Here is a 27,293-nt window from a genome sequence, read left to right on the forward strand (position 1 = left end):
TGGATCAACTGCCTCCAGACAGCTGCACAGGTTTCACTTTAAATGTCCTTGGATAAGGGGGTCACTTTTTACAAGACTGCCAAGTAAAGTTGTTTTGAGGGCTGCAGTGTTCCTTGGGTTATGGGAACTTTTTCATAAATTAAAAATATAGTTGAGCAATTCCTCTCTTAATCTTAGGTGGCTGTTCTTATTGGCTTATATTGGTTTTCTCCCAGGCTGTTTGGAGGGCTTGTCATCATAGCCTAAGGATCTGATCTCTCCCTATTTGTCATCCTTATTCTTCTCTGATTAAGACTTGGGTGCATGCCATTTATCTCTTGTTTTAACAGCTTCTGAAGAGCAGAGGCTAGGTATATCAAGGTAATGATCAAACTTCATTGAAAGAGCAGGAAGGGAGCAGGAAGCCTATATGCGATGGAGTAGTTAAAAAGCAACAGCTCCTGACTGATGTGCCAGGTTCAGTACATATAAAAAATAACAGATAACATCAGACAGCTTGTAAATGGTCTGCTATAGAAAACAGATAAGAAATCCAACTATCTCCAATAGTTCAGAAACACCACTCTTCTAAATCATAAGAGCCCTGTGGGATCATATCAAAATTTCAGTTTTTCCAAGCTTGTTAATTTTACTGTGTTGGGATTATAGTTCCCAGAATTCCCAGTAACTGAAGCTATTGCACACAATGCACAAGCAAATCTAAGTTTGACAACACCTCAAAAAAAAAAAAAAGCTGGCAATTGCTGCCTGCATAGGAAACGGCTATCACTGAATCTGAAGGGGACTATCCATTCTGAGGATCCAATATCCCCCAGTCTCCAGAGAACGCTACTCAAATTTGGCTTAACTAACATTATAACTGACATGCAAATCTCTAGCTTTATTGATACAAAGACTTAACCCTCTAACTTCTGCTTTCTGCAAGACCAAGTACCTTGTGCATTATTCATGGAAAAGACAGGGGATCATGGTCTTTCTAGTTTCTGAGATGGAAGGAGCAACTATTTGGGTTCTTTGACCCTGAAGACTGGAAGCAATCTGACCCCAGCAATGCCTAATTCTGAATCTGCATTCAGATCTCATGACTGAAATATCTGGCCTAATCTTTGGAAGTGTTTGTTTTCTTCCTCTTTTGCATGTTGATAACACCATGCTTGGATCAAATGTTCTGGAGAATGTATAGTTTGCAGACCCTTTTGTATCATTTCAGTTGGTCCCAACAAAAGTATTCCTCTGCTATGGATTAATCTCTTTTTTCCCCCAAGGACCACCACTATGATGATTTAAAATTCCTGATAAATGGCAGGATTGGACAAGCTGACTTTCTATGGGCTGCATTCAACTTCCTATGCAGCACACTGTAGGTACTTCCCCACTCCCCAGCCAAAATTCCTTCCCCTCAATCTCTCAGTGCTGTGATGATCACAATGGGAAAGAAGGCACATGGGTATTCCCACTGTTATTCTCCTTGCATGTCTTTCCCAGTGGGAGTGGGCTTTCTACAGCTTCAGCCCAAAAATTTATTATCTGTAGGCTGTCAGGACAGCAGTACATGAAGAAAAGGAACATGAAGTGACCAGTGCTTGTATGGCATTGTGCAGTGTTTGAGCATGGATCCATATCTATGTGCATAAGCATGTGCAGGCACTGAAGCACCACTCACCTGAATACATACTCATCTATCATTCTTCTTTAAATTGTTTGGTATTGATTGATTATGTGCCATCAAGTCATTTTCGACTCCTAGTGACCACATGGATAGATTTTTTTTTCCATGACAGTCTGTCCCTGACCTGTTCTTTCAGGTTTTCCAATGGTGCACTCATTTTTGTAGGTACAGAGACATCATGACATTGAATGTCTTTTCCAAGGTCTTCACAGCTGCTCTGCCAAGTCTACAATGTATTTCTTGAGTACTGGTTCCTTTACTGTTGATGGTTGATCCTAAAAGGCAGCAGCTCTCCACCACTTTGATATCTTCACTGTCAATTCTAAGGCTGGTTGTTCTATCTATTGTCATTAATTTGGTCTTCTTTATATTTAATTTTATGTTTACTTTATTAATGTTTGGTATAGACAATAACATATTCTAAGTATTCACCTGGCAGTATAATATATGAAGTAGATCTGAACCCCTAAATTCTAGATCTCAAGAGAATGTGCTTAGGACACTGTCTGGGTGGGATAATAACAGTACTGCAGTTCATTTCTTCCAACGGTAGCAGATGTCAAACCTGGAAGTAGAACCTGTGGCAAGCAAACCCTGCAGCCAGCTAATGCACAAGGGTTAACTATAGTTAGTTTATTTGCAGCCATGTTGTTGTAATCTCTCAAGAACTGAATAAATTTTCACCATATCAGTTACCATCAAATCTTTGCTTGCAATGCATTCAATCTCTTTTTGGATTCCTACATTATTTTCTTCCATGCTTCATTTGCTTTCATTACACTGGCAGCTCAGCAAGGAACCTCTCAAAACACAGTTAACATTGAATAGATTTTCATGAGCGGAACGTATCACACACACACACACACACACACTCACACACTCACTCACTGCAATCTTTATCATTAGTTTCTGTTGTAGGATATTTTTTAGCCACTTGTTTTTAAGTGTTTAAAGCTTTCCTGTTCTTCGTGCCAGAGGTTTTTCTCTTACTCTTCATTGCAGCCATCCGCTCCAGTAATTAAGTGTCTGTGATTGGTGCCTAGGTGAAGGCAGCTTTTGTCTGAAAGGCTTTGGACTAAAAGAAATTAAATGGAGCCTTTAAACATTCCAGCATCCTGCTGCTCCATTTCTGCAGTGCCCCAATAGATATCAGCAGGATGCTAAATGCTATGCTTCAGTGGCAGAAGGCTCTAGCCTGAGCCATTTGTATGCATCCAATTAGAACCGTTCTCCCTGCTAAACTAATCCTTTTAATAAGGGGTGAAAAGATGCTCTGATAGAAATTAGCTATGGTACCACATTCTCAATTCCAAGCCTCTTCATAATGTCTTTTAATCAAATAAGCAGACTCTTTAGTTTGCCTGAGAAGCCCCAAAGAGGACACAACCTCCTTTTTTCTTTTTCTAATGAACAGCCTAGCCTATATTTTTATGAGAGGACCAATACTTTCCATATCATCCAGGAACCAATAATCAATATCATCATCATCACTGCAACTGCCACTCACTCTTCAGAAGATCATCTATAGGTATACATTAAACATACTGTGATGAGATAAACGGTAGAATTGTACATACTTAGAAAATTATTTGGAGGGAATGCTTCAGACTTCATGTAAGCATGCGCACACTGGATCTCTGCTACTCATTCAAGAAGCAATGTCTTTTGTCATGCCTCCATGCAATCCTTGTAAAAGGTCTCACTGCTTTAAGAGTCACTTTAATGGGTTGACTTCTTAAAGCAGTGGAATATTTTCTCAGGCTTGCTTAGAAGTTAGAAAAAGGGTATAGCTGATTTAATTAGTAGCAAAGGGGTGCTGGACTCATGCCTGATGTACTTCCTTCAAATCATTTTTGAAACATGTACTGCCCTATTAGATAATGTCCATGTAGCCTGGAAAAAAAAAAGAAAATATTCATACAATTCAAGCATGTTCCAAATCATATGAGGAGCAACACTTTCAAAAGTTCCAAAGACACAGAATATCAAGGACCAATAGGTTGCTCTATGCATTCATGGCATGCATGTAAGAGATCTTCTTAAAAGTGCTTTCAGCTTTAGGCTATCTAAAAGCAGGACTTAGGATCCTGCTAAAAGTCTTGTCCCTAAACTACTAAACCTCTTCTTTAAAATACTTCAAAACATTCAGCAGGATTCTGATAAAATTTTGACATATAGCCAGGTCACAAGAGGAGACTTCCAAACCTAACAATGTGTAGTAGGCCTCTGTGATTGTCAGCTAGAGTTACTTTCAAATCTCACATTCAGGAGATGGATAATCATAGGTAAACTGAATGAACTAATTGGAACAGGGGAAGAGCATCATAATAGTTAAACAGCTCAGAAACTCCGCCCAGTTATCCTACCTAATGTACATACACAGAGTGGAACCAAAGAATCCACCAGAGCAAAAGGGTGGATGAAGAGTTTTTCATCACCCCCTTCATAATTCTAATAAGAAGGAGGTAACGACATATAATCATATGTAGACTTAGGGCTTTTGCATCTGGCAGCCTTAAACTGGAAATGAAGCCAATTTAAGAAATCCATTTCCATATTTCAAGCCTTTCTTCTGTTTTGACCTCAGTGATGGCCTAGGGTTCTATCTAGAACATATTTACCATGACACTGATTGGAGGATTTTCCTGCTTCTTTACTCCTGAAAGCGAACACAAAAAAGAAAGAAAACACTGCAGTTTTACCATTTTTCCTGTCACTTGGGCTAGAATGGGTAGTAATCCTGTCAGTTTAATTTGGAGGAGGAGGAGGAGAAGACATGTCTATGTTTCACTGTTCCATCAGTGAATTCTCCCCCTCCCCCAGTAAAAAAAACCCATCAGCTTTTCACCATCCCATTGTTGAACTTGTAAATATAATAAATGGCCATGGAACCCGTGACCAGTGGTTGGAGGAGAAGGTACATTCCTCCCACAGTACCCACTAACCAATTGGAGTGGAAGAGGTTGCTTATAACGAAATGATGACGGCAGGAGAACCAGACAGCACTGCTTGAGTTGGCACAAGTCAGAAATTGCTACTTTTGATGCATAGCAAAAAAAGATGAACAGAAGTAGCCTTCCAGGTAGCTATGTATGAGAACTCTATTATGCATTTCTGCCCTTGAAAAAATCTCAGTGGCCCATACTCAGGCATATTCAGCACTGCCCCCTCTACAGTTGGAACAATGATCTCACCATTTCGGAAGACCTCCTTCAGCAACTAATATTGTCCTTTTCTAGATTTTGAAAGATTTCTATTCTAGAGTTGATCTTCCTCTTACTTCATTATTTTCAGAAGGAAAATACTGGGAGGCGACCAAACACCAGATGAAAAGGAATAATTTGGGTGAGAGGTTTCACTATAATAGTTCTATTCCCTAGAGATCCTGAAGGTGTAAAGATTATCTTCATGCCCTAATTCTTCATGAGCTAATGGTCTAATCAAAACTTAACAGCATAATAAAATTTCTCTTTCTTAATGAAGAAACCTGAACCATTGCAAGAAGTTTAACAATCACTTTTTTTGAAAAGGACCTGCACTCAAGTTTTTGAATTTTTATTCTAAACCACTTCTTTGCAGCTTATAAAGAAAGTAAGAATTCTAAGTAGTTGCATATAGAAACTTTTCAAGTAAGAAATGTAGTCTTATTTCCCCAGGGATCCTAAAGCCAGATTTGTAAAACCGCCATAGCACTTAACATTTTATAGCCCTATAACTTCCACATTTGTTGTTAGACTGTAATTTTTGGTGCTGTTGTTTGCTATGTGATTTCTTAATTTGAGATCTCAAAGTTGCTTGCAAATATTTGGAGTTGCAAGAAATTGTCACCTCATAGAAGTGAACACTAATGTAGACTTGCCCCTATCAACCCAATCTTTCACATACAGGTAGTCCTCACTTAGCTTCCACTATTGGGACTGGCAACTCAGTCGTTAAGTGAAGCAGTCACTAAGTGAAACTGACTGTGCTTATGATCTTACTTCAGCTTTCATTTGCTTTACAGACCTGTGAAGATCATAAATTCAAGGATTGGTTGCAAAGTTACTTTTTCATCATCACTGTAACTGTGAATGGTCTCTGTACGAGGCAGACACTAAACAAGGACTACCTGTACACACCTCCCTCCATCCCTCTTTCTCTCTGGAAACAGAAATATCATGATTAAGTTTAATAAAAAAATACACCATTTCAATTTTTTACCAGCGTGTTCTTGATTAGCTTACTGTAACTACAGCAGCAGTAATTTCATTTGGAGCTGAAATCAAAGCCAGTCCATTCAGTTTCTGTTAGTTTACAGCTGACCTCAGGTTATTTTATTATTTTAATTTGAGTGATCCAGTTTCAAAAAAAATTGTTCTCAGCAAGACAGATACTCCAAACTCCTTGTAGGGTTGCTGCTGCTGGCCTTATTCAAAATGTATACAGAAAAAGTTTTGCAGGAACAAATAGATGAGGAAAAAAGACTGAGGTTATTATAAGATAACAATATTATTTTAGATCTATGACAAAGCAGGGAGAATTAACTATTCTCAGGGGCAAATCTGTTCATGTTTGGGTGATGGAACAATCTGACCCTTATAGTATAAAGTTGGCATCATCTAGCTGTGGTGAGCCGAGCAAATTATTTCTAAATTCCTATCATGCCTTTCCATTAGTATATTCCAGGCAGTTAATAAAATTCCTGGCCAGCATCCAGACTTGTCTTCCAATTTATTAGCCAGGAGTGGAGCAGAATAGAAAGGCTTTCCTTCTATTTTGCACACCAGATCCTGCATTCACTCCTGCTAACACTTATAAAATGCATAAGAATGGAGGGCAGGGATCTTGAAATTGCCCAACAGTAGGCAGTCCCGGAGAGCCAGTTTGGTGTAGTGGTTAAGGCATCAGGCTAGAAGTTGGGAGACTGTGAGTTCTAGTCCTGTCTTAGGCACAAAGCCAGCTGGGTGACCTTGGGCCAGTCACTCTCCCTCAGCCCTAGGAAGAAGGAGGCAATGGCAAACCACTTCTGAAAAACCTTGCCAAGAAAACTGCAGACTTGTTCAGGCAGTCGCCAAGAGTCAACACTGACTCAAAGGGACAATAACAACAAACCCTGTTAAGAGATTGGCTGCAATGGGCATACAAGGCAGACCATAATCATGCATCGTATATATAAAGCACCATCTCAACCATCCTGCACAGCTGAGTGCAGTACACTTCTATCCCACTATCTCCTCCACTCTGATCTGAACAATCATAAAATTCCCTCTCAAGTCAGAAAACAAGACATCCATTCTTATGTTCAAGGCTAAATTCCCTTAAGGTGGCATCAAGAAATTATATGACATCAGTGCAGATTGAAAACTGAAGGCAAACCTTTCACTTTGCTGCTGGAAAGTGGTGCAAGTGGGGTTGAGCCTTGAGTTGAAATCCTGTCACTGTGCAGCCCAAAGTGACAGGAATGATGGCAAGAGGTAATAGGTGAGGAACGGTGTCTGCTAGCAATGCATGTGCTGATTAAGATATTCCAACCCCCTGATCAAAAGCTGATATTGAGCTTTTCTTTGTCTTTGTTTTTTAAATAGTTATTATAATATTAGGGTGGCCACCAACTGGTACAAATGTGTCTTTTGTCATACACACACAGCCATATGAACATGAGAGAAATCCATTGAATTGGGCCACTAGTTCATAGAATCTGGTATTTCGTCAAAAATATTCACACACAGCCTTCTTCCACCGTTGTTCTCCACCACCTGTTGTTTAAGGCATTGTACTGAGATTCAAGAGGACATGCATTTCTGTAAGTTTTCATCTAAAATGACATCACTGCTTGAAACTGATTATTCAGAATGAGTGCAGCTGGTAAATAGAGGAAGCCTTTGGTGTTTGGTTAACAGTAAAAATGACAGATGGAGGCAGCCCTCTCTTCCTTAATACCATCCCCCACAAAACTACTGGCAATCTGATGTTCTCTGTGTTCAGGATGCACATCAGTTCAGAGGAATAAAGGAACAAATCTGCATCCTAACAGATCTCCTCAAAACACAACTCTCCGGGATTCCTGGTGTGGGTTCCAACCAGCAACATCTTTCCTGACAACATCTTTCCTTCCTACAGTACAGCAGTGTATCATTTAGGTTATATAGATTAAACTCTTCTTCCAAAACGATTTCTTTCAATAATATTACACCTTCAGGATTGCTGCCTTTAATGTGCACACATGGAACACTTGCTCAGTTCTTGATCACTGCATCATAATGTCAGCAAGACTCAGCATGATGGATGGTCTTGGGGGTTATCAGGGGAGAAGTATCTTTTTATGCATGTATATAATTTTTATTAAAACTTTTAAAAAGAAAGATAAGGTCTAATACAATCTAATATAAAGTAAGGAAGAAAAAGGAAAAAGAAAGCAAGCAAAGAGAAAGCGAAAAGTGCAAGTAAAGAAAAAAAGCTAAAGTAAAACAGAAAAGAAGGAAAAAAGATACAAAGAAGAGGTTTCCAGTCACATTTACTGGTGACTGGAAACCTTTTATGGACTTGTTATGTAAAAATGAAAAAAATAAACTTGTGATGTCTTGCTTTGATGATTAGACAGGATAGATTATAGAAGTAAGGGCATCATGGCGTAACAGAGAGAGAGGTTAAAATATAATTGTACTTATTGTTGAGGTTTTCCTACTAACAGATTAAGACTGCTATATGTGCCTAATCATTTTGGCCAGGTGAAGGGGTTGTATTAGATTGTCTCCTCTCACGTGCTTCATGCAAATAGCCTGGGGGAGGGGAGGAGCTGCCCGGACTTGTTTTTTCACTTCCTCTTTTTCTCACTGCCGATATGTAGCGAGTAAGGCTTGCTCCAAAGGGGGCTAAGTCCTTTAAATGTTTTGCTTTTGTTTTTTGCTTTCTGTAAATAAATTATTTTTATAGAAATGCTTGGTGTGTGACTTTTTTGACCTCTCCTGGGCTAAAGGCTTTCCCAGCATCTGCCAACAGGTTATGTGCCCAGTAAACAACGCAGTAAAACCCAGAGAGAAAAGAGAGATCAACTCCACACCTCATGCACAATTTAAAGGCAGGTAGCAAAGACCTGTGAAGATTTTCTTTGGAGCCACCTGGAGATTTTCCAGCAACTGCCGGTCTGCAGGACTTAGAAGCTAGCTGAGGTGACTTGCAAAAGAAGGAAGAAGCCATGGCTGCCTCCCAGCCCTCAGCGATGCCTCTGGAGCGCCTATCAGAGACCAACTATTTGAATTGGGCCCTGAAGATGGAAATGTATCTTCGCAGAGAGGATCTTTGGCTGCCAATTGGTGAGCAAAACCCCCAAAATCCCAGTGCTGAATGGCTGAGACAGGATGAGCGGGCTAGAGCCACCATTATCCTGGGAGTTGAGGACAATCAGCTAGTCCATGTGCGAGGCATGCAGTCTGCAAAGCAACTTTGGGATGCTTTGAGAGACTTATATGTAAAGGCAACAGCAGGGAGTAAAGTTACTCTAATGAAAAAGCTGTACAGAGCCTACCTTGCAGAAGGAGATAGCCTTCCTGAGCACCTGCATTATATTCAGCAGCTGTTTGTTGAGTTGCAGGAGAGAGGAATAGAATTTACACCTCTCACAAAATCCTATATCCTCCTGTCCTCACTAAATGAAACATGGGACACGCTGATTTGTACCCTGGAGGCTATGCCTGAAGCAGACCTCACCCCATCGTATGTTACACAGCGCTTACTCGCTGAATGGGAGAAGATAGAGGAAAGATCCCCCCCCATCTCTTTTGGAAAGCTGCAAGACCAGAAAATGAGGGAAAAGAAGGGAAAGGAACCTGAGGCCACAGCACTAGCCAGCCAGCGATGCTTCACTTGTGGTTCAGCTGGACATTTGCAAAGAGACTGTGCCTTGAGACCCAAGAGTAGAAAGACAGAGCAGAAGAACACAAGGGCAACACAGAAGAAGGCTCTTCAGACAACCCAAATTGCACAGGTTGCTGAGAAGGGTAATTCTGATGTATGGGTGTTAGATTCTGGGGCCAGTTGTCATTTATGTAATTGTAAAAGCTCTTTTGTGTCACTGTCTAAAACTGAAAGACAAAGTGTATCTTTGGCTGATGGGTCTGTCACCAAAATTATGGGACAAGGTGACTTGTATTTATCCTGCTTAGGAGAAACTGTAAAAGGTGTGTTGTATGTGCCAAATTTACAATCAAACCTTTTATCTGTGGCACAATTGGCTGCAACAGGGTATATCATAACATTTAAGAAAAATGGTTGTGAGATACGTAAAAATGGGAAATTGTGTGCTACTGGTATGTTAAAAGACTCCTTGTACATTGTGCAAAATGCAAGGAAGCCAAGCTGCAAGGCTGCAGTTGGCAACACACCATATCATGACCAATGTGTACACCTGATGCACAGGAGATTTGGTCATGCTAATTTCAAGTATATAGCACAAATGCCACAGCTGTGTGCTGACCTAAAGATAAAACCCTGTGATAAATACTTAGACTGTGTAGTTTGCAAAGAATGCAAAACACTGAAAGCTCCTGTGAGTAAGCACAGTGACAGAGTTACAACTAGACCTTTGGAAATTGTACACTCTGACATTATTGGTCCTTTTGCTCCAAGTCTTGGACAAGCAAGGTATGCAATGACCATCATTGATGATTTCTCAAGATACACATTTATCTACATCTTAAAACATAAAGATGAGGCATTTGAGAAATTTAAAAGTTTTGTGACATGGGCAAATGGAAAATTCCCTAGGCCTGTATCTGCACTCCAATGTGACAGAGGAGGAGAATACCTTTCTCACAAATTCAGAAGGTTCCTAGTGGAAAAGGGGATAGAACAAATTCTTTCTAACCCGTACACCCCTCAGCAAAATGGTGTTGCTGAAAGAAAGGGCAGAACCTTGCAAAATGCGATGGAATGCATGTTAAAAGATTCACGATTATGTTTTAAGTACTGGGGAGAAGCTTTAACGACTGTTATGTTCAGAACAGGTTGTATAACTCTATGATTCAGGACACTCCATTCCATTTGTTTTATGGTGTGAAACCAAAGGTAAGCCATCTTAGAGTGTTTGGTAGCACTGCATGGGTTCACATTCCAAAACAGCAGAGAAGGAAAGGAGGCCCCACAACAAAGAAAGCCATCTTTGTTGGCTATGAACAAAGCCAGAGGAGCTACAGGTTCATAATGGGAGAGAAATTAATAATTAGCAAAAGCGCTTCTTTTGCTGAACAAAACTGGGGGAGATTAAATTCTAGCTCTCCAGTTGAACTGACCACCACAAGAGAACAGCAAGGACTTGCTGATGGTGATCTTTTGCCTGATGAGGACATTAAACCAGAAAAGCAAACTGAAGATCTGTCTGATGAGACAGATGCTTCTCAGGAAAGTGATAGGAGTCAAAATTTAAGCCCTGTATTACCTCGCAGATCTCAGAGGAGTAATAAAGGCGTTCCTCCATCACGTTTTCAGGCTGAAACAGTAAAGGCTTTTCACATATTCACAGAACCTGAGTCTTTAGAACAAGTGAATGCTTTACCACCTGAGATTGCACAAAATTGGCATTCTGCCATGCAACAGGAGTTAGCATCCTTGAAAGAAAATAAAACATGGAAACTGGTAAATCTACCTCCCAATGAACGCTGTCTGGGTTGTAGGTGGGTTTTCAAACTGAAAAGGGATGCTGATGGCAAAATCCAAAAATATAAAGCAAGGTTGGTTGCAAAAGGGTTCACTCAAAGGAAAGATTTAGACTTTGACAAGACTTTTGCACCAGTTACTAAAGGTGAATCAATTAGATTACTGTTAAAAGTTGCTGCACTCAAGGGAATGTCAGTTAACCACTATGACATTCAAACTGCATTTCTCTATGGTGATTTAGACCACAGATTATACATGCAGCAACCCCCTGGCTATGAAAAAGGGGAGAATCTAGTCTGTGAACTGCAGAAGTCAATCTATGGGTTAAAACAAGCTGCTAGATCCTGGAACCAAAAAGTAGATGAAAAACTGCAGAATTTTGGTTTTGAAAAAGGAAAAGCAGATCCCTGTGTATATATGAAGGACAAACAAGGCTGTATGTATCTGTGCATTTATGTTGATGATTTGCTGCTGTTCACATCAACAGAAAAACAAAGGCTTGATTTTGAAGCCTGCATGAAAAGCCATTTCACATTAAAAAGCCTTGGAGTTGTGACCAATTACCTAGTTTTGGAAAAACACAGGAAGAAGAATGGTAGCTTTCTGTTAAACCAAAGGGGAGATAATGGTAATGTGAATGGAAAGACATATAAAGTCAGAGAAGATTGGTTATGCATCTTAATCTGTAGTGTAAAAAGGGGAGTGTTGAGGTTTTCCTACTAACAGATTAAGACTGCTATATGTGCCTAATCATTTTGGCCAGGTGAAGGGGTTGTATTAGATTGTCTCCTCTCACGTGCTTCATGCAAATAGCCTGGGGGAGGGGAGGAGCTGCCCGGACTTGTTTTTTCACTTCCTCTTTTTCTCACTGCCGATATGTAGCGAGTAAGGCTTGCTCCAAAGGGGGCTAAGTCCTTTAAATGTTTTGCTTTTGTTTTTTGCTTTCTGTAAATAAATTATTTTTATAGAAATGCTTGGTGTGTGACTTTTTTGACCTCTCCTGGGCTAAAGGCTTTCCCAGCATCTGCAACACTTATAACTGCTGTGAAGAATAGGGGAGAAGTATCTAATGACTTGTACTGTGATATGCTAAAGGTTCAGGGGTTTGAGATGAAGCTTCCTAGTAATGGGTTGTTAGTAATAGGTTATTCATTCAATCAATCAATCTGACTCTTTCTTCTTTGCTAAGCTAGTAATGACAGCATATCTTAAGGCAGATGTTCCTGTTTCTACCCAATGGGTTATATATTGAATCCTATGAGGAAAAGGTTGTTGTTACCAATTATCTTCCAGTCAATATTCTCACAATGAATCATATCAAGCCTGTTCATTTTGAAGCCTGTTATTTTGCAAAGCCATATACACCACATAAATTTAGATACCACTTTTTAACTTAATAACAAGGTAACTGAAGATAGATCTATGACGGTTTTATAAAATTATACATGACAAAATGATTAAAAGGAAAATTCATACTAGGGGTCATTAGAAAAGAAATCAAATATAACATTCTTTTGTAACAAGTTTTAGACCAGCTTCATGGTCCACCTACTTCCCTGAACTGATCTTCCAGAATGATCCCTGGTTTCTTCCAGAGCCTTATACAAATTCTGACATTCAAATCTCTGACTGAATGCAAATATCTCAGGTTAGCCTTATTCACACTTTTCTCCCCATCTAGCACTATGTGTGAAAGCTAGAGTAGGGTCACAGTAGGAACAGCCCCATCCACACTGTATGTCTCATCTCCTACTACCCAAAACATCTATGTATTAAGCACAGACTTGTCCAAACACATTAATGCAAGTACAGTTACTTGTGCATTGTAACTTCATGCAGCCAGAATTCATGACTGTGCTGGATCTCAGTCATATGGACCATCCAGAAGCATAGAATGTAAGGGTTGGTAGGAATCTTGGAGATCATCACTCCCAACTCTCTACCTAGTGCAAGAATACGTTTCTGACAGAAGGCCATCAACACTTCCAGTGGGGAATGCACTGAAGGAGTTGATCCCATTGTTGAAGAGCTTTTACCACCATTCAGCTTATGTCTTTCTTTTTTATCTATAAGCTGCCCAGAGCGGTCAAGGAATCAGGCAACCTTGAAATTGGAATTGGAAATTGGTCTACTTCCCTGTAATTCAAACCTTTCTTTCTCTAAATAACAACTCTAAATAATTCTGCCCATGTTCTACATGTCAGCCCTCATATATTTGAAGACAGATGTCATGCCTCCCCAGTCGTCTTCATACTAATCATACATAATACCTCCGACCACTCCTCATAATTTTTTCTTATCCAGGTCCCTTGCTTAGTTTCCTCTGATCAGGTTCCAGTCTGCCAATGTCCTTACTAAAATATTGTTCCCAGATCTGAAAGCTATATTCTAGGTGCTGTCTGACCAACCCAGAATAGAGAAGAATGATGACCTACATGTGAACAATTGCTCATGCATAGTCACCACTTTGCATTCATCATAATGCTATGGGTCAGGCCTGATGGCAGCATTTGTTTAGGGCCAGGATTTATCTCTCAGTCTCACCTACAAAATTGGACTTTCAGGATTTGTGCAGGCATCTTGAAACAGAAAGGGAGGCAGGTGTGGTAGATCTATCAAAAACACTTGAAATACAGTATACCTGGTTCTTCTGCATCCCTTAGATTTCCTCTCTGTCTTAAGGGCATACTCTTTTGAGATATGCTGTGTCTTTTTGTACAGATGACAAGAAAATGAAGCGTAGAATTAGGACCACGTTCACAGCAGAGCAGCTCCAGGAATTGGAGAGAATCTTCCAAGCTACACACTATCCAGATATTAACATCCGCAACCAGCTGGCAGCCAAAATCAATCTTCCAGAAGCCAGGGTTCAGGTAAATTCTGGTTCCTTCTCATGTAGGACAGATGCAGTTGGATGCTAATCAGTTATTGCTCTTGATAGGCTAACAAAAAGTTAAAAACTGATAATTACCAGTCAGATTACAGCAAGCTTTATAGCATAATATATTTCCCTTTGCTGTCACTAATCTAGAAAATAGTTCTTGGTTTATGAAAGATTTTGAAGATAGTTATATGCAGTAATGTCAACAAATTAAATATAAGCCAGTTATCATACATCACAGAGAACTCTATTTTTGTTGCTATTGAAGCTTGAAAAGTAAATTCTCTGTAACAAAAATTGATTTCTCAATAAACAATTGCCACTGTTATGTATTTGTAACTGAATTCATTCTCTTGAAGTGAGGTTTTATTTAGTTGCAAAGCAATGAACCTCATAAAATAGCAATGTCTTCTACTTCTAGATGAGTTTGGAAACTTAAGCACATAGAATTTCTTTGGAAAATTGTTAATATGCTAAACCAATCCCAATTTTCCAGATACTGAAAAGCAAAGCAAAGTCAAAATATATTTCACAGCAATTAATTTATAAGTTATAATTTACAAATCAGATTTTAAAAATACATCTTTTGGTCTTTGTTAAATGGTCAGATAAAATAAAGTATCATTTCAAATATTAGTATTTTTCTATACTGATATATGGGATGCAGAAAGATGTAGATTGTTACACACCATCAATTGTTTAATCATGTTTAATCATTGTGTATTTTCTTAGCAGTAAATATGCATTTATTCTAAACTTCACCCACAAAATTCATCAGGAATAAATGTTGAGCAATTTAGCTGGCATATTAGTCAGAACATGTTGAGTTTTTAAATTAAATGTCAGGAAAAAATGAATTTGTTCTGATTTTGAGGATATGCTATTTGAATTTCAATCTCAGAATTGTGACCAAAATTTACCATTCAAATTCAGAATAAAAATTTGAAAACAAGATTCAAAAGACCAAGTTTTGATTGGATATATCAATATGCTTAATATAAAAAGTACTGAAAACATGTGAGGCAGCTGTGAGATACTGTCATATACCTATTTTTGCCTTTTTAGTATCTTAGGGCAAATCATTGTTGTCATATTTTATCAGAAATGATTGCCTTCTATGAATGTAAACATTCCTCTTATCAAATGGAAGCAGCAACAGCAATAGTACTAGTCACTAATAAAATTCCAAAATTTCATTTTGATTCTTTCCTTTACATAGATTTGGTTCCAAAATCAACGAGCAAAGTGGAGGAAACATGAACGATTTGGCAGTTTTGGAGGCCTGCAGCATCAGACCGAAACTGATTTTATTCCAACCCCAAAGCCAAATGTCAGAGTGAGTATCACTATTCATTTGTAATGGAAGAAGCAATTCTATGAAATGAAAAGCTTTTCTACATGTACTAATAAATTACATCAGCTATTTTTAAAACTGGGTGTTCTGTGCAAGCAATAAAACAACCTATCATGTTTTGAGTGGTACTACTCAAACACCATCAGCCATAGTTCTGCAATGTGTGTACTCTGGGGAGTGTTTTGTAAAAGCAAGCGAGGCTTAAATGATAGATCAATAGGCCTGACCTTTTTTTAAAAGAAGACAGTGCTTCAAAATACAACACATAAAGAAAAAATGTACAAAATGCAAAAATACAAACACTAACCAAACAAAATTTTGAAAAATAGAAAAAGAAATTACAATAAACTGGCAATTATAGATTTTAAGAAATATTACAATTCTATTTTTAATCAACAAAGTAAAGGTTGACCATGTTGAATCATACATTCTAGTCATTTCATTTTTTGATAGACAGTTCAAAAGATGAGGGTGCACATGTTCCTTCGAACCAGCCTTTGACATTCAGGGTACTACTGTCTTTCTAAGGATACATTAAAATATTTTTTTGACAATCCAGGTGTGATAAATCCAAGAATGTTCATAAATAGGTAGATTACAATTCAAAAACCCTCTGGCATCTTTAAATCTTTACTCTCTTGCTAAAACCTTAATGGTATTAAGAACATTAAACCAATATGGAGCAGCAAGAGGGGAAGCTGAAATCATAAATGTTAATATGCCTTCAAATTTGTTATTACTCCAATATGGAAATATAGATAGCCAACCCTTTTGAACATGCACATATACATCTAGGAAAACCTGAAAATATTTCTTGATGAATTAGTCTCATTTTATGATGAAAGATTCTTTAACATTCTTTAAAACTTGAGACCACTGAGTTGTTAACATTGAATATTCCAGTTCAGGATCACATGAGTTTTCAAGGCTGCCAAAGCATCAGATCCAAATTGAGAAGTTTACAGATATTCTAAATGATTATTCTGAAGTTTGAGGCCTGATGTATTATTTTTGTAGCCTCTCAAAAATTGTACACGTGTAATTAGCACTAAGATGTTCTGAAGTATTAACTCCTTTTCAGCCCAAGTTTAAAACAAAAGGCAGGGAAGAAAAATCCCACTAAACCTTTATCTGCCATCTTTAAATGGTATTATCCCAGAGAGTCAGTTTCTCATGAGAACCAGGATCTAACTTTGGCCTGGCTTCAACCCATCCAGATATTTGTGCTCCAGCCTATGGGTTGGCAGCATCTTCTTTGGTGCCTCCTAGATTCTATGTACCCCACCCCTTAACTTTAATTTCAAAAATTAATGATAGATAAGTAAATAAATAAATGGGAAGTTGACCTCCTGGAAAGTAAATTGCAAGTCTCTGGCATCAATCCTATTTCCAAGAATGCCCTTGGGTCCTACTTAACCTATATTGGGGATTCCTGTAGCCCAGCATTCTATTTGAAAATAAGTCCAGTTGCCCAGACAAGAAAAGAATAAAGATTGCAATTCACCTTTCACTGTGGGGTGATTTTGTCACAAGCCAACCTGACTATGGTAGTGATTTGGGGAAGAATTAATGCTCCCCTTCCATTGCAGTAATTTTTAAAGGGGGTTAACATCATAAATACAATATTCCTAAATTGTCCAGTGCCCTAAAACATTTGCCTATCCTTCTTTAGATGAGATATCTTGAACATCCTAACCCTTATCTTCTTATTTCCCAATATAGCAGTAGTTAAACTTTAGGAACACATTCAATTTCCTTCATCCTCTTTCCTAACTTTTTTAAAGTCATTGATCTTTCCAGTGTTTGCCAAAGTTGATAATAAGTGTCCATCGCCACACACTATGGTTAATGCAAACTAAACACTGAAATCTGTTTGCCAGTTCTCTTTGCCAATCAAATCCCAACCCTATTTTAAACTCAGATGTACATATTCTGCAAAATGTGGAAGAGTTATTGGACTAATAAATAAGATTGCCTGGACTCTTTGGGGCTTTTATAAGCAACAGAACAAAGGGGTTTTGTTTCCCTCCAACTGCCTGTCCATATGTTTAAGGATTCCATATAGAAAGACTCTTTCAAGTAATATTAACTTTTTAACAGAAAAAAATGAACTTATGATTTACGGTTTTGATTATTAGACAGGATAGATTATAGCAGTGTTTCACACTCTTAGCAACTTCAAGCTGTGTGGACTTCAACTCCCAAAAGCAATGCTGACTGGGGAATTATGGGAGTTGGTCCACACAGCTTAAAGTTACTAAGGGTGAGAAACACTGGATTATAGAAAGAAGAGAGTTATGTTGTAACCACAGAGTAAGAGGTAAATTTATAATTGTACTTATAACTGCTATGAAGAAGATCAGAAGCTACTTCTTTGTATCTTTTTTCTTTCTTTTCTATTTTTCTTTTACTTTTTCCCCTTTCTTGCACTTTTAGCTTTCTCTTTGATTTCTTTGTTTTTCTTTCTTTTTTTTGACTTTATATTAGCTTGTATTGGTTTTTTATCTTCCTTTTTAAAAATCTTTAATAAAAATTATATATATAAAAACAAATAATATTGCCTTTTTAATTTTTCAACCCTGAAGGGGAATAAGGGGATAAGGGAATAAGACAAAACTATGGAGGCCATAAACTGCATCCAGATGAATGCTTACATTCATTTTTCTCAGATTTCTCTCTCATTCACTCTTTTTATCTTATAACAGGACCCTTCCATGATGCCCAGCAACAGCCTTTCTGCCATCGCCCCTCCTGCATGGTACTATTACTCGCTCATCCAAGAGCATTCCACATGTGCCTAGCTACCAAACCTGCTGCCTTGGGCCCCACTGCCCATGGACACTTTGGCATTTTCAAAGCCATCTCTAATTACTGACTCCCTTCCTCCTTATACCCTTCACCCTCTGCCCCTGAAACCAGCAAGGGCCATGCTACTATCAATTTCACCTAGTAGAGGATGAATTGTAAAGATCTCTGAAGCAATGTCTGGTTCTTCTAAATGGCTGGCAGAACCTTCACTGAACCAGTATTATGTAGTAAATAGCTGTGGGATTCAGAATCATTCCCATGGCTATGAAACTTACTAGTTTAGTAGAATGTGGTTACTCTCTCTCAGCGTATCTTCACTGGGGTGGTTGTAAAGAAGTACCAACTGCTGCTCTTTAGAGGATGGATGAAATACAAGTAGAATGTTAAAATAATCTTAGAGGAAATTTTCTTTTAAATATAGAGCTAAAAAGTTTCTGGTTGACTTTGGACAATGAATGGAACTTGGTGTAAATGACAAAGCCAATCTCTCACCACTGAAACAGTTCAATATTAATTATACTATGCTTGAAACAATATATGTTCTTGGATAACAAACAGATATTGCGTTGCGTCCTCTGTGGAAGAGCTGAGACTTTAAATAATCAACAAGTGCAAAGTAGGAGTGATCAGATTTTATTGGCCAGAATGCATATTCTACTCTTCTCCGCAGGGAAAACATTGCATTTTCATTTATCACATTGGCCACTCCAAACTGTATTAGGTTATTCATTCTGCATCTTTTGACATTAGCTGTATTTTTGATGAGGTATACAAAAATATACCCAAAAATATAGCTTTTTAAATATTTCTTTTTTACCTTTGAAGAATGGGATTGAGGTGTTTGCTTTATTATATTCCAAGCTTGAAATAATAGCTTATAGATTAATGCATTAGATGGCATGTGTGGGAGACAGATGAAATGAAAAACAGAGAATTATATTGGATGAAATATTGGCCTGCTCTCTTAAGGGATTTCTTTAAATGATTAAAACATTTATGAGGGAAAAACACTTTTGTTGTTGTTTTTTAATGATGAAGAAAAGAACCCAGGAGCCAAAAGGAGTGGGGTGGGAGCCATAATGAAGATAAAGCACTGGAAAAACTATTTGAATTTATCCAGAACTCAGCATGTGTAAGTCAAACATGCCTGTGCACTTTTATAGAATTTAGGAAGCTGCCTTATATTACATCAGACCAATGGTCTTTTACATTCAGCACTGTACATAGTAGGGATGAGGAACATATGGGCTTTTAAATGAATTGAAAGAATCCAGTTTTTATATCTGATAGCATGGCTGATTTGCACATCATATGCACATTATATCTATTTATTCAATTTGTGTGACCACCCATCTCCTGCCTCCTCCAGGAAGGGCCACAACTGGCACACCAGCTGAAATTACATAAATGCTCCATTAACCATGGCCTGCATATCCAGCAATTGTTATGAGTCTAGGAGAATCCCAAGATACAGTTCTGCTCCTTCAGGTGGAATGCTACCTCATCAAGAGCTATCACTGGAATGCTTCTGTGCAGGATGGTACAGTAGCTCAGGGCCGCAACTAGGGTCTGTGTCACCCAGGACAAACATGGATTCCGTGCTCATTTTGGTGCCTCATAAGCACGGTGCCCAGGGCACATGCCCTGGTTCCCCCCCCCCCCAGTTGCAGCCCTGCAGTAGCTCAATCTTACTGGGATCCAACTTCAACCTGTTTCTCACCATTTGTAATGATTGCCTATTCTGACATACTCAGTCTCACAAGGGGGTTCTTTATGAAAACTGATTTATTGAAAGAATAGTATGCAAATACGAAGAAAGCTGAGAATGAGCAAAAGCGCGCCAAATACAAACTAAAAACCCTCGCTTCAAAACCAACCCCGCCCCCTCCCTCCTAGCAACCACCCCCTCCCAGGTGTTAGCAACCGTTACCCACATCGGCCTGAGAAAGTAACCTTGAACAGAGTCACTAACCCAAACATACATTCCACAGTTGCAGTAAGAAGATTACAGCCTGGCATGGCTGGAAATTTCCACCCCGCAAACACGGGGTAGAAAAGTGACATGCGAAACGTTATGATGTATACAGAACATTGAAACGATGAACATGACACCATTCAGATCCTTATAGCCTCAGCCTCCAGGCATTGAGTCAGAACTTCCACCTCATCACCATCCCATCCCATCCCATCATATAATATATATCTGGATATCATAGAGCATACTGATGATATCTCACCTGCACCCAACAGCTTCATGTTGATTTAAATAGCAGGAGAGAAAGAAAAGAACTCTGTGGTGCCCAGCATTGGGGTGGTCTACAGGTAGATACCCCACTCCCCACTACAACCATCTGGAACCACCTGCTTAGGTAGGAGCAGAACTAGCGTAAATGAGAGCTTCCAACTCCTCCTTTCACAGATAGCCCAGAAGGATAGAACAATTGTTATATCAAATGCTGCTGAGAAAATTAAGAGGGCAAGTAGGTGCACGCTCCTTATATCTGTCATGAGTAAGGATGGTGAGCAGGGGGCTCCCATCCAGGCTGTAAAGCGCATGCATAGTACTGAGGAATTAGGTAGCCATTCAAAGAGACACAGATCAGGCCCGCCTTAACCTTTGGGGTTTATATGTCTGGGTTTTTCCCATGCTTCTTCAGTTTGTTAGGATTTTCTGTTATGTAGCAGTAATAAAACACTAGAGACCTATTCCTTGTCTCAGCGTGGTTCCTGGCTGTTAGAACAATATCCAAGTCTTGACCATCAGACAACAGTGAAACCAGTGTGGTTTTTATCCCATTCCTATACCTAAAACCTGAATGAAAAGGAACTTGATTCTGTAATCCGCTTCTCCTACTGCACTTGCAGCTGAAGACCCACCACTCTTTCTACAGCCTTCCCTTTTGGGAATTACTGGGTCAGACCCAGGGAAGATCTCTTCAAGAAGAAATGTATCACTGCCACTTTCAAGGCAGACCGTATCACCTCCTCCAAAGGGGCATTGACCACCTCCCTGATGCAGCCAGTTATCCCTCCACCTCTCAAAGGAGCCAGGAAGGGCAAGGATCCAGCTGGGAAGTGGCACAGTCATGCTGCCCTAGCCACTTCCTCAGTCCACAGCCCTTCATATCATGAATACCACCCCAGGGTGCCATCAGATTTACTATGAGGATCATCACAGTCCCTCATCCCCTGCCCTCAAATTGATGTTGGTGCAAAAATACTTGTGGTAGATTTAGCTTATCTTAACTTTAAAACCCAAGACACCAAAAGAATTGGGCTAAACTGTTCAACCAGAATCCCTCCAGAAATATCTCACCCTTGGCAATTTTGGGGGGTGGGGTTGGTTTCATTTGTTAGTGTAATGTTTCTCTTTCCCATGTCAAGAAGTTTGTTAACCCGCTTTCTGAGAGCTGGAAGAGTTAAAGAGTGCTGGAACTGCAAACAGACTGGAGGCTGTGTGGAATAACCTTAAATACCCTGAAGTAACTTCTCCCCCTTCCTCTTTCAAAACTGATAATGTTGTTGTTGTTGTTGTTGTTGTTAAAAGAGTGAAATATGAAAGAAGAGAGTTTACATTAATTAGTGATTATAAAGTAGGGAAAAAACTTTAAGTTTATCATTAAATCTAAACCATATCACAGTGTACTTTCCATCTTCCAATCTTTATAGCACAAAGTCTTTTCAAAACTAGTTAACAAATTCTTATCCTGGATTTCTTTTTCTAGTTATGTAGGATTACCCTCTTCGCTGTGCCCCAGGCTTAATACAGCCAAAGTTCTGCATGAGATGACAAGTTGTATGTTTTAGGAGTATAATTCAGTATCACACTGAGATTCTTAACTATTTCTTCTGAAAATTATATTAACATGCATATTGATTTGAAACCAAAGCAGAGCTATATCAAACCAAATGAGTTAAATAATCTTTAAATATCTTATTATCACCAACAAAAGAAATCTAACATCCATATCTTTTTAAAGATTCTTTGAGGGATGCAATATATTGAAAGAATATTTTCTGATGGATTAATTTCATTTTTAAATCTTTGGAAGAATATTTTATGTTTTTTAATACCTGGATCCACTGATTTTTCAAAATTGGATATTCCAATTCTTCCTTCCACAGATCAAATATATAACTGATACTAACTTTCATCAAGCCTTTTAGCAACTTATAAAACTGAATTATTGCTTTCCATTCAAGAGCAGCATCTCTTAAGTTAAGATTGCAGGTGTTTGGTAGCTGCTAAAACATCTGGACCACACTGTTCAGTTAATACTTGCACAGTTGTCTATATTGCCAATATATCAAAGGTAAACTCAAAATGCAATACCTCAAAATATTTAAATCAACCATTAAAATTAACTGATTTAAAGTATGAATCCCTATGTTTAGCCTAAGCATTCCAAAAGAACATCTATTTTAAAATTTCAGTTATACCACAGTGTCAACTTCTCATGTGGGATCAAATTGTAAGCAAATATGCCTAGCAACTTTCAAAGCAGGAGATGAAGAACCCATTTTAGTATTCCTAGACCCTAAAACTTACTGAAATTTCAAAGGTGTGATATATTTGCTTTCCAAATGGCCCAAAGGGGAAAGTAACTGTAATCACATTCAGGAAAAATGTAGATATTAAAATGAAAACCTAGTGATGTAGTTGAACATTTGGCAGACTAAAGCCACCATCCTCATAAGATAACCACAGCGTTGCCAAAGATATTCTAGGGGCTTTAGGCTGCCATAAAAAAAAAATCTCATTAACTTATCTGTGTAAAATATCTAATAGGAATTAACTTGGAAGCCCTCTAAAGATATACATTAATCTTGATGTAATATTCATTTTAATAACATTAATCTTACCCTAGGGACTTACTAGGAATTTTAACCATCAAGAGATCTATTGAAATTGCATCTATACATTGGACAAATTTAATTCAACAGATTATGATAAACTTTAAGACATAAACCAAAGTATTTTATAGAATCTATACAAATCGTAATCACTTACAGCAACCTATAGATATAATAGATGCCAAAGACAACAAATTAGATAGTGTTACCAGAATATAAACTATATTGCTGCATAACTATTTTGGATAATGACATTGCATAATTATTAAGAATAGCCATATTAACATTTGCTTTAGAGGAGTATGGAGATAGGCTTGAAGAAGATATATGGCAGCCATTAAGAAAACAGGTACTTAGCCCAGAAAAACAGGAAGTGGTGAGAAATAAACTCAAGATTGCCCTGCCTTGACTCTCTTTAGTATAAGAGGGAGGAAAAGAGTAACCCCATCAGCCTTTCAAGGTTCAGTTATTAAAACCTATGTCAACAAAGCAGAGTTCTAGTCTTTCTTGTGGAGTCTGTTTCCCGACTTGGTTTACCTCAAAGAGCTGACATATTCATATAAGAACAGTTTATATTCAATGTCATAGGCCACCACACCTTTAATATTTTGGGATTGTGTAATAGAAGAAGGCAATTGTTCAAGAATCAAACCAAAAATTAAAGGAGATAAGGGATAACATTGTCAAACACCATAATGTAATTTAATGGGTTGAGAGACGATTCCATTGGTGATTACCCAGCCACAGGACAAAGATACCAAATTTATTTTACTTTTTTATTTTTTATTCTTATTTATATTATTTATTATTGTAATTTTTTTGTTGTTGTTGTTTATTCGTTTAGTCGCTTCCGACTCTTCGTGACTTCATGGACCAGCCCACGCCAGAGCTTCCTGTCAGTCATCAACACCCCCAGCTTCCTCAGGGACGAATCCATCACCTCTAGAATATCATCCATCCATCTTGCCCTTGGTCGGCCCCTCTTCCTTTTGCCTTCCACTCTCCCTAGCATCAGCACCTTCTCCAGGCTGTCCTGTCTTCTCATTATGTGGCCAAAGTATTTCAGTTTTGCCTTTAATATCATTCCCTCCAGTGAGCAGTCTGGCTTTATTTCCTGGAGGATGGACTGGCTTGATCTTCTTGCAGTCCAAGGCACTCTCAGAATTTTCCTCCAACACCACAGTTCAAAAGCATCGATCTTCCTTCGCTCAGCCTTCCTTATGGTCCAGCTCTCGCAGCCATATGTCACTACGGGGAACACCATTGCTTTAACTATGCGGACCTTTGTTGTCAGTGTGATGTCTCTGCTCTTAACTATTTTATCGAGATTTGTCATTGCTCTTCTCCCAAGGATTAAGCGTCTTCTGATTTCCTGACTGCAGTCAGCATCTGCAGTAATCTTTGCACCTAGGAATACAAAGTCTTTCACTGCTTCTACATTTTCTCCCTCTATTTGCCAGTTATCAATCAAGCTGGTTGCCATAATCTTGGTTTTTTTGAGGTTTAGCTGCAAGCCAGCTTTTGCACTAAAATTGTAATTTTATATTGTGGATTTTATTATTGTTGTTTTAACTGATTACTGTAAACCGCCCAGAGTCCCCTGATGGGAGGAGATGGGCGGGGACAAATTAGATAAATAAAAATAATAAATAAATAAATTGTACTCCAGTGAGCAAAAGATAAAAGAAACCCATATTTTATCAACATGCATTTCATATATTCAATTTGGGCCATAGTGATGGCCTTTTGAGCATCCAACAAAATTAGAATGCGTAACTGATTCCAATTTATCTGCTGTTCTGATATCAGCATAGCACTCCTGCTGTTAGCTGGATCCTACCTCTTACTCTTTTTTTTTTATCCTACCTCTTACTGACTCAGCTACAACATATCTCAAACAAGAACTCTTTGATCCTGGATTCACGAATGGCATGATGAAAGAAAATGGAAATGTTTTGTTGTAGAAACTTGGGATTTATTCAGGTATCCAGGTCCTTGTCACACAGGAGTTTCCAAAAATTTCCAAGAACTTGTACAGGGCCTTCTTGAACCTCTTCCGAGATGAAGAGGCAGAAGAGGTGAGTTTTTAAAAGATTTGGTATTAAGATTTACTTTCTCAATTTCTGAAGGGATGGTTGGTTCAGTAGTAAAAGCAGTATACAAGCGCTTTTCACTGATGTGATTAAATACAAGTTCGGTGTTGAATCTTCAGGGGATTTCAGATAAAATACTTCAGAGGAAAACTCAAAAGAGATTTTTTTTTATCAGCCCCATTAAAATTTGCTACCTCTGAAAGTTGCAAAGAATGTATTGCTCTGATTCTTGCTTTCATAAAAATGACCTCCTTGGAATAGCAAGGACAGCAATGAAACACTGGTTGCAAAGACCTTAGGAATTGCATTTTAAGTGGTTTGTATTGCAAGCTTTCTGGCCACTCAACTATCTGCTAAAATTATCAGAGCTGGTTGATTGGACAGGGCCCTTCAGCTTAAAATCCTTAGCACTGAACCATCTTCATTTTGACCAGCCTTATTCCACAGGTTTGTTTCCAGTGCCCCTGCTATGTTATTGGTGTTAAGGTCATTCATTCATTCATTGCGCATATGGAGTGCTACTTTCAGCCCTCTAAGCCTAAAGCATTGTCATTCTTCAAAGTTTATCAAAACCTTCAGTTGCTGAAATGGGCTGGCCATTTTAATGGCTCTCAGTACAATAAGAAATGGCAATATTTAACAGCTCTAAAACTGCTCCTGTCTTTTTGTCCAGAAAACTGTTTCTATCTTTTGACTGTTCCTATGCTTTATGTTAGTTTCAGAAATTATTTCATTTGAGACTCTTGGCAATTGTTTCCTTGCTGGTGATTCAAGACAAAAAGTAGCTCTGTTGTGACCTTTCTATCATCCATCTTGTGTTTTCCATTTATGGTAACAAAAATCTTATTTTTCACTTCTGCTCCTTTTAAATGGGTAACTACATTGGGCTTCATCCTGTGGACCAACAGAAGAGTATCAGATGATTTCAGGCAATGTAAAATGACTACCAGCTCCAATTATTTGGCAGAAAGATGAGAACAGGTTGCAGAATCTTCACAAGATTGCAGCCAGGAATAGAGTTGTTAGGATTAAGTCAGTATTAAGCCAGGAGAGAACCTCCTTTACTGTTCCTCAATTATTTTTGCAAGAGGGTAGTAACAGAATATGTTACTTGAAGCCTCAGGTTGGCAACCAAGCTGCTTTTCTCCCCACCTCCTCAGTATAAATCAACTTTGACTAGCTTTTGCTCTCCAGCTTGTTTGATTGTTTATGGGATCTTGTCTACCACCTGAAACTAAAGAGACTCTAAGAGGCTTATAGAATTCACATATAAAAACAATAGAAAATCAATAAAATAATTAAAGTTATAAAGCCAATCTAATAAAATAAAATAAAATATTATACTAATACACTAACATTTATTAAGAATGGCACTGCTGGCTATATTTAATCCCCAGATTCATGTGGACTTCACGTGCCATAGTTCTGAGCTATTTGTCATGACTGCCCTAGACTTCTTGGAGATCCACCCAATGCCAATCCATAATTTAAGCAAGCAAGATAGGAACCCCAGACTCAATGGTGTTATGGACATTGCTCCATTGTTATGGAGAAGCACATGCGTAGTTCTGATGCTCTTCAGCTTATTTTCAAGAAATCCCAAAGAGAAACACCTTAACTTTCTGAGCTTTTCTAGTAGGAATCACTGATGCTTTCTCAGTTTAGCAGGATTCTGTACTATAGGGCAGAACAATAAACACTAGAGCTAAGCATCTGATCTCAGCATATCTGAGGGACTGTCTCACCCCTATTACATCAACCCGCCCCATCCGGTCATGCAGGGAGGGCATGTTATGGGCCCCATCTATAAAATAATTCCATCTAGCAGGGTCTCGGAAGCTTGCCTTCTCTGCTGTAGCTCCCGCCCTTTGGAGCATCCTTCCCCCAGAGGTGAGACAGACCCCCTCGCTCCTGGACTTTCACAAAAGATTAAAGACCTGGTTCTGTCTGCAGGCTTGGAATGGGAGGGGGAAAAATTACAGCTGGGGATGGCTAGTACAGTAA

At 38.6% G+C, this 27,293-nt stretch overlaps 1 protein-coding gene across 3 annotated transcripts in view; it reads left to right on the forward strand.

Annotated features, from left to right (window-relative positions):
- Nucleotides 1-19,850, forward strand: part of ISX (intestine specific homeobox) — a 31,775-nt gene extending 11,925 nt beyond the window's left edge. Inside the window, exons 2-6 of one of the 3 annotated variants that reach the window (XM_063308738.1) lie at nucleotides 216-360; nucleotides 1,266-1,360; nucleotides 14,021-14,172; nucleotides 15,400-15,516; nucleotides 18,240-19,149. In XM_063308738.1, coding sequence (XP_063164808.1) covers nucleotides 1,300-1,360; nucleotides 14,021-14,172; nucleotides 15,400-15,516; nucleotides 18,240-18,335 — 426 coding nt within the window. In that variant the 5' untranslated portion in view covers nucleotides 216-360; nucleotides 1,266-1,299 and the 3' untranslated portion in view covers nucleotides 18,336-19,149. Of the gene's footprint in view, nucleotides 1-215; nucleotides 361-1,265; nucleotides 1,361-14,020; nucleotides 14,173-15,399; nucleotides 15,517-18,239; nucleotides 19,150-19,711 lie in introns of those variants that run through there. The other 2 variants (XM_063308736.1, XM_063308735.1) reach the window with 2 other exon arrangements.
- The last annotated feature ends 7,443 nt before the right edge of the window (nucleotides 19,851-27,293 follow it).

This window comes from Candoia aspera, chromosome 7 (genome assembly GCF_035149785.1).
Source record: "Candoia aspera isolate rCanAsp1 chromosome 7, rCanAsp1.hap2, whole genome shotgun sequence".
Taxonomy (NCBI): domain Eukaryota; kingdom Metazoa; phylum Chordata; class Lepidosauria; order Squamata; family Boidae; genus Candoia; species Candoia aspera.